The 14,020-nt window shown below is 41.6% G+C and overlaps 1 protein-coding gene across 2 annotated transcripts in view; it reads left to right on the top strand.

Moving 5' to 3' along the window:
- Positions 1-4,063: 4,063 nt before the first annotated feature.
- Positions 4,064-14,020, top strand: part of dub (duboraya) — a 64,192-nt gene continuing 54,235 nt past the window's right edge. For both annotated transcript variants that reach the window (XM_060936125.1, XM_060936124.1), the window contains exon 1: positions 4,064-4,195. In XM_060936125.1, coding sequence (XP_060792108.1) covers positions 4,148-4,195 — 48 coding nt within the window. In that variant the 5' untranslated portion in view covers positions 4,064-4,147. The remainder of the gene's footprint in view (positions 4,196-14,020) is intronic.

Here is a 14,020-nt window from a genome sequence, read left to right as displayed (position 1 = left end):
TAATGACGTGGCTCCGCTTAGCACGTCGAGCTCGGAAAAGCAAACTGGTTCTCAGCTGGCTCGCAAGTTGAAATACCCATTTTGCCCATTATGTACAAAAAACCGGGACATTCAGTGTCCCGGATTTTTATTTTTTTTTCCGGGACAGACCATGAAAATCCGGGACAATCAGGAAAAACCGGGACAGGTGGCAACACTAGTTTCACGACTGCCAATTTAGTGCCACTGTGACCAAAGACAGCTAAAAAAGTGAGAAATGTGAGGAATTCTTTTATTAAAATCTCACTGTGACCTCTGTTATGACACTCATCCAAAAGCCACCAATAAGGGAACAGCATCAAATTATGTGAAATTCATGGCACTGCAACAAATGCCATCCAGCGATAATGGCAATGGACAGAAAGAAATATGATTATTACCCTAAATTCACATTGAAGAATGTTTTTGTTTAATGCAAGCTGGATCACGATGATTGATGACACAAGCAGAAAGTAGACGAGAATGGGGTTAGTTGTCACATGGGTTGGTTGTCACACTCCTCAAAACTCACTCACTAGAGGCTGCTGTCATAAACTCATCTCATCTCATTATCTCTAGCCGCTTTATCCTTCTACAGGGTCGCAGGCAAGCTGGAGCCTATCCCAGCTGACTACGGGCGAAAGGCGGGGTACACCCTGGACAAGTCGCCAGGTCATCACAGGGCTGACACATAGACACAGACAACCATTCACACTCACATTCACACCTACGGTCAATTTAGAGTCACCAGTTAACCTAACCTGCATGTCTTTGGACTGTGGGGGAAACCGGAGCACCCGGAGGAAACCCACGCGGACACGGGGAGAACATGCAAACTCCGCACAGAAAGGCCCTCGCCGGCCCCGGGGCTCGAACCCAGGACCTTCTTGCTGTGAGGCGACAGCGCTAACCACTACACCACCGTGCCGCCCCTGTCATAAACTGATGAAAAAAAATTCAGAAGTGGGGTCAGAGGTCACCTACGAGGACATTTCTGCAGAAAGTGTTGACTCATTGCGGTGAGAGGAATATGAATGTTTTTCATGTCAAACTGTAAATGTTCAACACTTTGGTATTTCTCTTCTAGTTTTTTTTACACAATGGGTGTATAAAAAACAATTATTACAGTTAAATAGTTTGAAGGGAGAGCTATAGTTTTCATATGTTTTTTTCTTAGCTATGCTACAACAGGTGGATGCTACCGGTAGCATTAGCATTAGCAAAACAGCTTAGTTGGGGATGGTTGTCACATGAGACCACCAACCCCTTTCTTGGCATAGACATGCATAGTGTGATATATCTACTCCTTTTTTTCTTTTTAGATAGAAAAATGGGTAGGAATTTTGTCAGGAAGACAAACCAGGGCCAGATTCTGCCAGATGTAATGCTACAGTAAGGGCAGTCAGAGAGGTGAAGCTGCACAACCAAACCATTAGAGCCACTGCGAAGGAATTTCAGATTAATTACAGAACACTGGCAAGATACTGTAATAAAATAAGTCCATCAGAGGTTGCTGGAGATGCAATCTGCCCGTCCCTCTCAGTAGGGTATGTGAAAAATCATTTAGTTTTCAGTGAGGAGCAGGAAAGTCAGCTGGCAGAATACATAATGACTGCGTCAGACATCTTATTTTGGCCTCTTTCCTATTGAAGTTCAGAAACTTGCCGACACATGCTTTCCTGTTTGTTTCCTCAATCCAGGATATTGTTGGGTTGTTTCATTTCAGTGAAATAAACATTTTTAAATTCATTTTTTATAATGACTCCACTTTTTTATTTTTCGCCATGAAAGTAACATCGGGACAACCAACCCCACAGTGTGACTACCAACCCCACAATGGGGATGGTTGTCACAAAAGCACAAGACATATTTGACAGTACACATCTTTTAAACAGAATAAGCTGAAAGAGAGTAAGGGCATTCTATTTCTACCTGACACTGTAGGCTTCCATTACAGATTGAAAGGGACACTATTAAGGATACAGTATTGGAGGAATTCAAATAAAAGTAAAAAGTGTGACTACCAAGGGTGGCATGGTGATGTAGTGGTTAGTACTGTCGCCTCACAGCAAGAAGGTCCTGGGTTCGAGCCCGGTGGCTGGCGAGGGCCTTTCTGTGTGGAGTTTGCATGTTCTCCCTGTGTCTGCGTGGGTTTCCTCCGGGTGCTCCGGTTTCCCCCACAGTCCAAAGACATGCAGGTTAGGCTAATTGGTGGCTCTAAATTTACCGTAGGTGTGAGTGTGAATGGTTCTTTGTCTCTGTGTCAGCCCTGTGATGACCTGGTGACTTGTCCAGGGTGTACCCTGCCTCTCGCCCATAGTCAGCTGGGATAGGCTTCAGCTTGCCTGCGACCCAGTAGAACAAGATAAGCGGCTACAGATAATGGATGGATGAATGGAAGTGTGACTACCAACCCCATTCTCCTCTAGTAATTTTCTTTAAATCACAGGCTTAAGCCCTATTCGCACGGGATTAGTATTACCTGTGAACCTATAGTAATTTGTAAATTCCCACCCAACTTCTGTGTTAAATCCCTTGCATTCGCACGGGATAAGCAAAGTCCGTAATTTACTCAATTTACAGACATCACGACCGGATATGTCGCAACATCCTGTACTTCCGCTGCACTTGAGTGACAAAATGGTGACGACTTCAGCTCACGCTTCGTCTACGTGCAGAGCAGCAGCCAGAAGAAAGCAAGCGAAAACACACCATTGGACTCGTGAAGAGACCGTGAATTTGATAGCTGTTTGGGCTGAGCCACGTTGTCAAAGGCAGTTTGAGTCGTTGGTGCATAACCACACGGTGTGGGAGTAAATATATGAAGAGCTTGTGCGCCGCTGTCCTTCGGTTCACGATTTTGGCGATTGGGCCAAAATGAAAGACCGCATGGATTACCTCAAACGCAAGTACAGGGAATGCCTCAAAAATAACAAGAAGACTCGGTCCACACCGAGTCGGTGTCCCTATTATGAGGAATTGGACGCAGTTTTGGGTAAGTTAAAACATTGACTTTCACCTGCGACGTTAGCAAATTAGCTGCTAGCATGTAGTTGTTAGCTCGTTATGCTAGTGTTAATTTCACTAACGTTAAGGATAACATATGACACGTTTAACACATGTTTAGGAATTTGCTACCTGACGAACAGAATTCCCATTTCGTTTGATATATCACATGCTCATCTGTTTTCTAGCACACTAATTTTACTGTTTCTTTCATTGTGCTGTTAGGGTGCAGACCCATGAACAACCCAGGGGATCATCGACTGGACAGGGGGAGTTCAGAAGAGGAGGAGAATGAGGAGTCTTGTAAGTACAGTATTAACTTACAATAGGTCGGTAGACAATCCAATGTTGTAATCACATATTGTGTTTGATTAATTTAGACGTTTTTGTATCTTAATGACGGCAGTCAGACAGTAGAGGACAAGAGGTGACTGACATTGCCCAATATTGTCTGTGTTCAGCTGGTGAGTCACCAAGTGGGCATCAACCGGGTGAAGATGGTACAGAGGGGGTGGAGGATGAGGCGGCAGAGGATGAGGCAGCAGTGGATGAGCCAGTGGTGGATGAGCCTTCATTTGCTGAACCTGATCCTCAAGGTGAGATCTGTGTATTAATGTACTGGTAGTAAAATTGATTGATCTGTGTAGATTCAGTTAGATGATGCTTGGGATGAGTGTTTGTGGTGTGTTTTCAATAATATTTTAATTTAAATTACATTATGTGAGATAGTACCTTTATCTCCAGGCCTGTGAGTAATGCCAAAATGGTACAGTTTCTCCTGGCCATGTTGATTGCTGGCAGAGTAGCTCACAGAGGAAAAAAGTCAGGAGGCCCCAGTGCATATGCTGACTGAATCAGTTATGTCATATATTCCTATCTACTACAAAAAAGTGAATTAAAAAGACTGTATTTGAGGAATGTAATTGAAGCAGAATGCATTTTAAAAATAGTCATACATGCAATTTCATATGTAGTATGTATCAAGTATGTTATTTGAAAAATGAAATGTTTTTACAGCACAGTGCCGAAGAAAGGGCCGTAAAACTCAAATGATGGAGGCCCTTGAGAAGGGGTTGGACCGGCTGTGTCAACATGACTATGCCTATGAGCGAGAGCGCCTGGAATGGGAGAAGGAGGTGGAAAGGAAGTGGATGGAACTAGAAAACAAAAGGTTAGAATTTGAAATGAAGCGTATGGAAGCTGATGAACATAGATCTAGGGATAACAGAGACCTCATGGCCCAACTTTTCCAGTGCATCAGACCCCCAGCCCCCTTCTCTTACATGGCACCACATATGGCACCTCACCCATTTCCACCACCCCACCAAGGCACATCTATGGAGTGCTATTCTACAGCCCCTGGACCCCCTGCTCCAGCAGCACACCAGGTCCAATATTATGACTCCCCCTAGAGACGGATACATAGGGTTTCTCTGCACCTCCTTCACCTATTCTGTCAGGTTTTAGGCAGTCATTTGTTTATTTTTGTTCTTGTGTTTTAAATGAATCCTTTTGCACATTTGAAGTCTATTTATAAGACAAGTGAGCCTTTTCCGTACATATCTTTGTATTTTTCTATTTTATACTTGTCAATGTTGACAGCATATTTAATTTGCACTTAATGTGTAAAAGACAAGTGAACCCAAGCCTTTTCTTTATACATCTTGATATTCTTTATTTTATACTTGTCAATGTCGACAACACTTGAAACAATTTTTAAAAACTGAAACATTTGCACTTTATTTTAGAGAAAAGGTTAAGATACATTTGAATAAAAATTTGAATACACCTGAAACTATGAGCCTCTGCACTTTTTTAAAAAATGTAAACCTAGAGAAATTGCATGGTTAAAACAGGAAAGCATTATTTTAACAAGATTTGAAAAAAACTTCTCAGGAAAGCTCAGCCATTGTATTTGATACAAATTGTCATTGTAAAGTGTTGATATGGGCTACCAATGCTTCTCGTATGCGCTCTGCTGGGGAGAAGTCATCAAGTGCACCCTGCTGCTGTGGTCCTGCCTCTGGCTGCTCAAACATTTCTTCCTGGGTTTCCTGGTAAGCAACATTCTGCATCTCACAAAAGTTGTGCAACACTATACAAGCAGCTACGTGTTTCACTCTTTTGGTTTCGGAATCATTCCTCTTCATTATGCATCGCCAGCGACCCTTGAGACGACCAAATGCATGTTCCACGTGGATGCGTGCGCGGCTTAGGCAAGCATTGTAGGCTGCTCTTGGTCCCCTTACTCCATCTGGGAATGGCTTCATAATGTTGCTGGTTAAGCTGTACACAGAATCTGCTACAATCAGGGCAGGTATGTTGACCCCTTGGATGGTCCTGGTGACTGGAGGGAAAAAGGTGCCATCCTCCAGCTTACAGCACAGACGGGAGCACTCAAAAACATATGCGTCATGGCACTTTCCAGGCCACCCAACATCAAAGTCCATGAACGTGTAGGTGTGGTCTACAAGCCCTTGTAGTACAACACTATACCACCCTTTTCTGTTGTAGTAATCAGTAGGATAGCTTTGTGGGGCAATGATTGGAATATGTGTGCCATCCAAAGCACCAACACACATGGGGAATCCTGTCTTCCTCTCAAAACCAGCAATGTGTGATGTGAGTTCTGGGACAGATTTTGGCCTCTTCACATAAATCTTCCTGAGTTCGCTCAGCGCCTCGCACACCTCCCAGAAGATGTTGCAGACTGTGCTGGTCCCAATACCAAACAGGTTGGCAACGTCGTGAAACTCCACATTACTAGCAAGCCTGTAAATGGTGAGTGCCACCCTCTTCTCTAAAGGTACTGGTGCCAGCATGTTAGTGGTTTTGGGGTTGACATATGGGCGCAGCTGGTCACGCAGTTTCCTGAAGGCATCTTGGGGCATTCTGAAGTTCAGGTACCAGTCTTTCTCCACAAAATTCCCAAGCACCTCCATTTCCCAGAAAGACTGGCCTCTGTCCCATGGTGTTCTTTGAGGGTACCATACATCAGCTGCAAGGAAGAGGTTGGGTAGGTAGTGTAAAGGTGTCTGCTAACAATTCAGTACAAGCATGTTGGCAGTGTTGACATATTACTGTAGTAAGTATATGGATAAATTAACAAATAAGGATTAAAAACAGTTGGCATAAAAATAGCACCAAGTATCCAACCTATTAGGAATTAATAAATGACCGTCATTGATAGGCAAAAAGTCATAGGCCACAACTTCAGATAGCCGTCAATACTGCTATGTCCATGGAGGACATGGCCTAGCTATAGCTATGAAATATTAAAAATGTTCCTTACCGAAAGCAGCCACACAAGTCATCCAGGTCAAAAATCTCCGAGCTCTCCTCTTGGATTTCTTGCTGTTTTTGGGAAGCAGATTCCATGTAGTGTGGTATGGGGCACAACTACCACTTGCCCCTAAAACAGTACTCATGAAAATTTCAACCGTAGCCTCCATTAGCCTACTCACAGTAACCGGAAAAGATATAAAATGCGCGCAATTACAATAACAAACACGGACATGCGTATTCGCACGGGACTAGTATTGTCACTGGACGTCTGTGTTTGACAAAATATAGTAGGTAATTTGCGGCGGAATTATTACTTTACAAATTACAGACATGGCGCATTCGCATGGGACTAACATCTCAGACATTCTCTGCAATTATTACAAATCGCCAGAGGTTCACAGGTAATACTAATCCCGTGCGAATAGGGCTTTACATTGCAATTTGACATGGACAACACATTATCACACAGTTCAGCCAAGAATTTTATTGTGAATTTCTCATATAGTGTGATGTCATCATTTTAAAGGACTTCTGAAAGCTTGGCTTCTATTAGTGGTCTAGTTGATAACAACGACAAATTCAAACCCTAAATGAGGACCTGTGATGACCTGGCGACTTGTCCAGGGTGTACCCTGCCTCTCGCCCATAGTCAGCTGGGATAGGCTCCAGCTTGCCTGCGACCCAGTAGAACAATGTCCAGGGTTTAAGTTTTTCCTTGCCACCGTCACCACAGGCTTGCTCATTGGGGATAGATTAGGGATAAAATTAGCTCATGTTTTAAGTCGTTCAAATTCTTCATTACAATGGCACCTGTCAAGGGGTGGGATATATTAGGCAGGAAGAGAACAGTCAGTTCTTGAAGTTGTTGTGTTGGAATTGATGTGGTGTCGAAGGCTCACTCATTCACATGGGGCACGAAGGCTAGCTCATGTAGTCCAATCCCACAGAACAGCTACAGCACAAACTGCTGAAAAAGTTCCATCCATCCATTCTGGCATATCACTACAGTGACGTGGCCGTTCTGACAGCTTCAGCCATCAAAGTCTCTAGGTTTCCTGTTGTCTTCTACTGGATTATTATAGAGGTTTTCTCCTCTGAACCATTCACACTCACATTCACACCTATGGACAATTTAGAGCCACCAATTACCCTAACCTGCATGTCTTTGGACTGTGGGGGAAACCAGAGCACCCAGAGAAAATCCACGCAGACACGGGGAGAACATGCAAACTCCACACAGAAAGGCCCCCATCTTGCTGTGAGGCGACAGTGCTAACCACTACACCACCATGCCGCCTGCTGAAAAAGTTAAAGCTAACTAAAACAGAAAGGTGTCAACACGAACTTTTTCAGCAGTTTGTGCTACAATAGCTCTTCTGTAGGATTGGACCATATGGGCTCGCCTTCGTACGCCATGTGAATCAATGAGCCTTTGACACCCATGACCCTGTCGCCGGTTCACCAGTTATCCTTCCTTGGACCACTTTTGGTAGGTACTAACCACTGCATACTGGGAACACCCCAGAAGATGTGCCATTTTGGAGATGCTCAGACCTGGTCATCTAGCTATCACAATTTGACCCTTGTCAAAGCTGCTCAGATCCTTATGCTTGCCCATTTTTCCTGCATCCAACACATCAACTTCAAAAACTGTTTTCATGCTGCTTAATATATCCCACCCCTTGACCGGTACCATTGTAATGAAATAATCAGTGTTATTCACTTCATCTGTCAGTGGTCATATTATGGCTGATTGGTGTATAGTAAGAAACTATAGCACCCTCCAATAATTCCCACGTGTTGCACAGTATGTTCAATATTATTTTTTCAAAGGTTTGTTGTTTTATCTCATAATGACACTTTTTTCCATTATAAAACCACTGAATTACCACTATCCTATTAAAACCGTGAAAAGTGTGTGAAACATAACAACTACATAGTAAAATTGTGTTGAGGGAAAATTCCTCAGTTCTGAAGATGTTCCCATGGAACCTCACTGACCGTTATAGTGTGTTGACACTGGAGATTCCTTCCATAAATGTTAAATAAACAGAAATCTCTTAACAAAAAACTTCACCATATCAACAATTTTACAGTTTCCTTTGTTATACAACAAAACATTTCAATCTGTTTAGCTGTTTATTATTAGGCCTAAATTATGCAGCTCACAAGCCATACAAGTCCCTGAGTAAATTATTATGGTAGCTATATCATATTCAACACACAGAAGTAGAGCCAACATCATATCATTTGAATAATCTTTATTTTTGCAAACAATAAAATTAAATGTTTATGCGGATTGTTATTTTGTTTGTGGAAGATGGTTATGCCAATTTTCATTTAGTGATTTCAATTTTCATTCCTCAGCCGTCTCTAGCATCGTTTTCTGCAAGAAGCCCCTCTAACACTCTTACATACAATGTGTAGCGATTTACCTCCTGCACCATAAAGCATAAACATAAAGTGTTCCTCACAGGCAACGTCTGAAAGTAATTTAAATGCTCCAAAGCCTTCTTTAACAGATGCTTGTAGCACTTGAGCTGCTGCTCTAGAGACTGACAGGTGGAAAATGAAGGTAGGAGTTGAGGGTGCTGTGTCATCATATCACATGAAACAGGAATGAGTGGAGAAGCAGAGATACGGGCAGCGATGCGGTTAATGGTCATAACCCATGATGTCTGTTCTACTTCACTCTTGGCCTGTAAGTAGAAGTGTCTGGAGTCTCTAGTCCTAAGGCAGAACACATGTGACCTCTTTTTGTAATCTATAGGGTATGCCATGGCATGATGCAGTTTAATGCCATTGTCTGTCCTGAACATAGAAGATGTGTCGTTTTGGAAATCAAGAACTGTACCTTGTAGAACTGCATCAAGCAGCTTCCATGATCTCTGGTTCTTTCTGGTGTTAATTCCATTTTTGTCTGTAACTCTTTTGCACATAAGAGATCCTCTTTTATGGACAATATCCATGCCCATGGCCTGACAATTGGTTTCAAACGTTGCTTCCTCTTTTGCACCTTCTGCCCTTTCTGCTACTCCATCCATGAATTCTTCTCTTTCTGCTACTTCATCCACAAATTCTGCTACTCCATCCACGAATTCTTCCCTTTTTGCTACTCCATCCACGAATTCTTCCCTTTCTGCTACTTCATCTACAAATTCTGCTACTCCATCCACGAATTCTTCCCTTTCTGCTACTTCATCCACAAATTCTGCTACACCATCCACGAATTCTTCCCTTTCTGCTACTCCATCCACAAATTCTTCCCTTTCTGCTACTCCATCCATGAATTCTTCACTTTCTGCTACTCCATCCATGAATTCTTCACTTTCTGCTACTCCATCCACGAATTCTTCCCTTTCTGCTACTCCATCCATGAATTCTTCACTTTCTGCTACTCCATCCACGAATTCTTCCCTTTCTGCTACTCCATCGACGAATTCTTCACTTTCTGCTACTCCATCCACGAATTCTGCTACTCCATCCACAAATTCTTCCCTTTCTGCTACTCCATCCATGAATTCTTCCCTTTCTGCTACTCCATCCACGAATTCTTTTCCTTCTGCTACTCCATCCAGAAATTCTTTTGCTTCTGTTGCTTCATCCACAAATTCTTCCATTTCTGCTACTTCATCCGCACATTCTCCCCATTCTGTTGCAACATCTTTCCAGTCTGTTGATCCATCCGAAAGATCTGGCAGTTCTGTTACTCTGTTTTCAGCTTCTTCTGCTGCTTCAGTCGTGACTTCGTCCAGTCCATCACTGTCTTGCTTTTTTCTCCACTGTCCAAGCACGAATGACAGAATATATTGTGACATTATCGTGTATTAATCTGTCGTTCTGTAGCAAGAAAGTGGTAAGAAATCAGCTGGAATAAGTGAGCTTGTTGTTGTCTGCTTTGCCCCTGTTGTGATGCCTTTATGACGTCACAAACACCATTCGAAAACGTTGCCATGGGTACTATGGGGCTGCAGAGAGTCACGTGATCATGGTGTTTCTATGAGCTAAGAGCTGAAATTAATTTAGAAACAGTCCAGTGCAGCTCAATAACCAGTGTGGAAACTTCACCCCTCTCTGAAAAGGGAAAAATGAAGATGACGTTCATTATAATTTCTTCCTCAGTGTCTTCAGTGGAAAAAAAAACATGGACAATATCCAATCTATTGTTTCATATTGTTTGTTTTGTAAATAAAATAACATTTTCCTTTAAAAAAAAAAAGTGTTAATTTCCCATGTGGACCGAAATCGATCCTTAAAAAAAAAGAGTCGAGTCATTCATTTGAGAAAGTCTTTCGGGACACCCTGTAAACATCTGCTGCCTGTCTCACTCACTGAAACGCTGGTGCTCAATTAATTTCATTTGCGGTGTGTGCGCATGCGCGCGAGTCGAATCATAAAATGAGTGAGTCGAAAAAAACATAAACATAAAAATAAATTAATATGCTGTACAGTGGTGTTGTGATCTGTGTGAATGCAGAGCACCGTGTAAAATCCTGTGTATGTAGTTCAGAGACGAGACATAAATCAGTTAATTATGTAAATTACAAAACTGATCCTGTTGCTTTAATCAGTTATTTTTAAACTGTGATCCTACACTCTCAGAAATAAAGGCACCAAACTGCACTTATTACTGATGTGGGGCCACATAAAGACATCTTTTGGACCTTTAATATGCTTATTTAACCAGGAAACATGAACATAGTACAGCTTAAAAATAAATTATTAATAATAATAATAATAATAATAATAATGGGGCAGCGCGGTGGTGTAGTGGTTAGCACTGTTGCCTCACAGCAAGAAGGTCCTGGGTTCGAGCCAGCGGCCGACAGGGGCCTTTCTGTGTGGAGTTTGCATGTTCTCCCTGTGTCCGCGTGGGTTTCCTCCGGGTGCTCCGGTTTCCTCCACAGTCCAAAGGCATGCAGGTTAGGCTAATCGGTGGCTCTAAATTGACCATAGGTGTGAATGAGAGTGTGAATGGTTGTCTGTGTCTATGTGTTGGCCCTGTGATGATCTGGCAACTTGTCCAGGGTGTACCCGTCTTGCCCATAGTTAGCTAGGATAGGCTCCAGCTTGCCCACGACCCTGTAGGACAGGATAAGCGGCTAGAGATAATGGATGGATGGATAATAATAATAATAATAATAATAAGGTGTCTCCCATAACCCGGTACGGAAGGTATGTCAATCATGATCACTAACAGGAAGTTAAGAGACCTTGGACTTGGCAAGATAAGAGACATTTTGGAAGTTTCATCACTTCTGAATTAATAATCTAAGTGAGTGTATGTAAATTTTTGACCCTGGGACCCTGTGTTGATTTCAGAAAACCCAAAGAAAATTAAAACTTGTGCACCAAATTATGGTGTTTTTTATTTTTATTTTTTTTATTATTATTTTTGTACAATCATTCTGCCACAGAAAAAGAACAGTTCAAAGAAATTACTGAAAGCCCAAATATTGCCATGACATTCACCTTTAGAAAAGCCTTAGACAATGACAATCATATAAGATAAGATAAGATAGCCTTTTATTATCCCACAAGGGGAAATTTACATTGTTACAGCAGCAAAATATATACAGAGAAAAAGATAAGGCAGTGAAGGAGTAGTGCAAAAGTACTAAGTATACAAAAAAAGGATATATATATAAAAAAGAAATAAACTACAAATTTAGAGATAAAAAAATTAACAAATTTGCATAAATTAACAGGTTTGCAGATATACAGTTAACATAAGTGTATTACAAAGATGGTATTGCACGTGTAAGTATTGCACAGGTATTATTACCAGTATTACCCAGGTAGTATTGCACAAGTATATATGTAGAGAATGTTTTGTAAATACAATAACATTTTCCTTAAAAAAAAAGTGTTAATTTCCCATGTGTACCGAAATTGATCCTTAAAAAAAAAGAGTCGAGTCACTCATTTGAGAAAGTCTTTAGGGACACCCTGTAAACATCTGCTGCCTGTCTCACTCACTGAAACGCTGGTGCTCAATTAATTTTGTTTGCTGTGTGTGTGCATGCGCGCGAGTCGAATCATAAAATGAGTGAGTTGACTCTTTTTTAAAAATGATCGATTTGTATAGGTAATCATATGGAGCCGAGTAAAATTAAGGATTAATTTCACGAGTGATTTCGAAGTTTTGAAAATTGCCCGAGTCCTTGATTGACCAATCAGAATTGAGTAATTTGGCCCTATGTATTACACTACCGTTCAAAAGTTTGGGGTCACTTTGAAATGTCCTTATTTTTGAAAGAAAAGCACTGTTCTTTTCAATGAAGATCACTTTAAACTAATCAGAAATACACTCTATACATTGCTAATGTGGTAAATGACTATTCTAGCTGCAAATGTCTGGTTTTTGGTGCAATATCTCCATAGGTGTATAGAGGCCCATTTCCAGCAACTCTCACTCCAGTGTTCTAATGGTACAATGTGTTTGCTCATTGCCTCAGAAGGCTAATGGATGATTAGAAAACCCTTGTACAATCATGTTAGCACAGCTGAAAACAGTTTAGCTCTTTAGAGAAGCTATAAAACTGACCTTCCTTTGAGCAGATTGAGTTTCTGGAGCATCACATTTGTGGGGTCGATTAAATGCTCAAAATGGCCAGAAAAATGTCTTGACTATATTTTCTATTCATTTTACAACTTATGGTGGTAAATAAAAGTGTGACTTTTCATGGAAAACACAAAATTGTCTGGGTGACCCCAAACTTTTGAACGGTAGTGTATAACAATTGTAAACCAAAAGTAGGATGGAGACTTGATGGTTTGCAACACATTAAAAGTGCACAGTAGCTATGTATATTGTGTTTGCTAAGAATATACAATCATTTATCAGCGCTACTGGGTCAGAAAAACAGTTTAACTTCGAACAAAATAACTGATTCAAATGGTTTGGCTGTTTGCTGCATGACATCAGTTGTGTTTTGAAGTGAGAAACTGTTCATCTTGTAGATGAATTATTCGTGAGTTAGATCACAAGTGTCCAGAAAACCGGATATCAGTACAGTTAGGGTGTCTCCCATAACCTGGTATAGAAAGTATGAACCGGAACCAGATGGTACATTACAATAATGTTACATTTTCTAAATAGTCAGGGGTTTCATACTTTACATCTTGTACTCAGACATATCACTGTCAGGTATTCTTTGATTATCCAGTATTTTTTTATATCCCATCACATTGTATTAACATTATATTAACAATATTTTCAATCAAAATTGATCTAAAAGCCCTGAACTCCAATTACAGAATATACCTCAGTGTGACGTCACAAAGAAATCCAATGTGGCGGAACCAGCGCCATCCTGTTGGGATGGGTTCTCACTCGATAGTTGTCTCCACTTTTAACTGTAATGATGGAGATGTTGATGTGTTAGACAGTGGAGGAGGCAACTATCTCAGGTTAACATGTTTAAGGAGTGTGGGCAGCACGGTGGTGTAGTGGTTAGCACTGTCGCCTCACAGCAAGAAGGTCCTGGGTTTGCGGCCGGTGAGGGCCTTTTTGTGTGGAGTTTGCATGTTCTCCCTGTGCCTGCGTGGGTTTCCTCCGGGTGCTGCAGTTTCCCCCACAGTCCAAAGGCATGCAGGTTAGGTTAATTGGTGGCTCTAATGGCCCTTTTCCACTACCCTTTTTCAGCTCACTTCAGCTCGCTTCAGCTCACTTCAGCCCGACACGGCTCGCGTTTCGACTACCAAAAAC

This window comes from Neoarius graeffei, chromosome 12 (genome assembly GCF_027579695.1).
Source record: "Neoarius graeffei isolate fNeoGra1 chromosome 12, fNeoGra1.pri, whole genome shotgun sequence".
NCBI classification, from domain to species: Eukaryota; Metazoa; Chordata; class Actinopteri; order Siluriformes; family Ariidae; genus Neoarius; species Neoarius graeffei.
The sequence above is the reverse complement of the archived record's forward strand: the minus strand, read 5'-3'. Positions and strand labels throughout refer to the sequence as shown.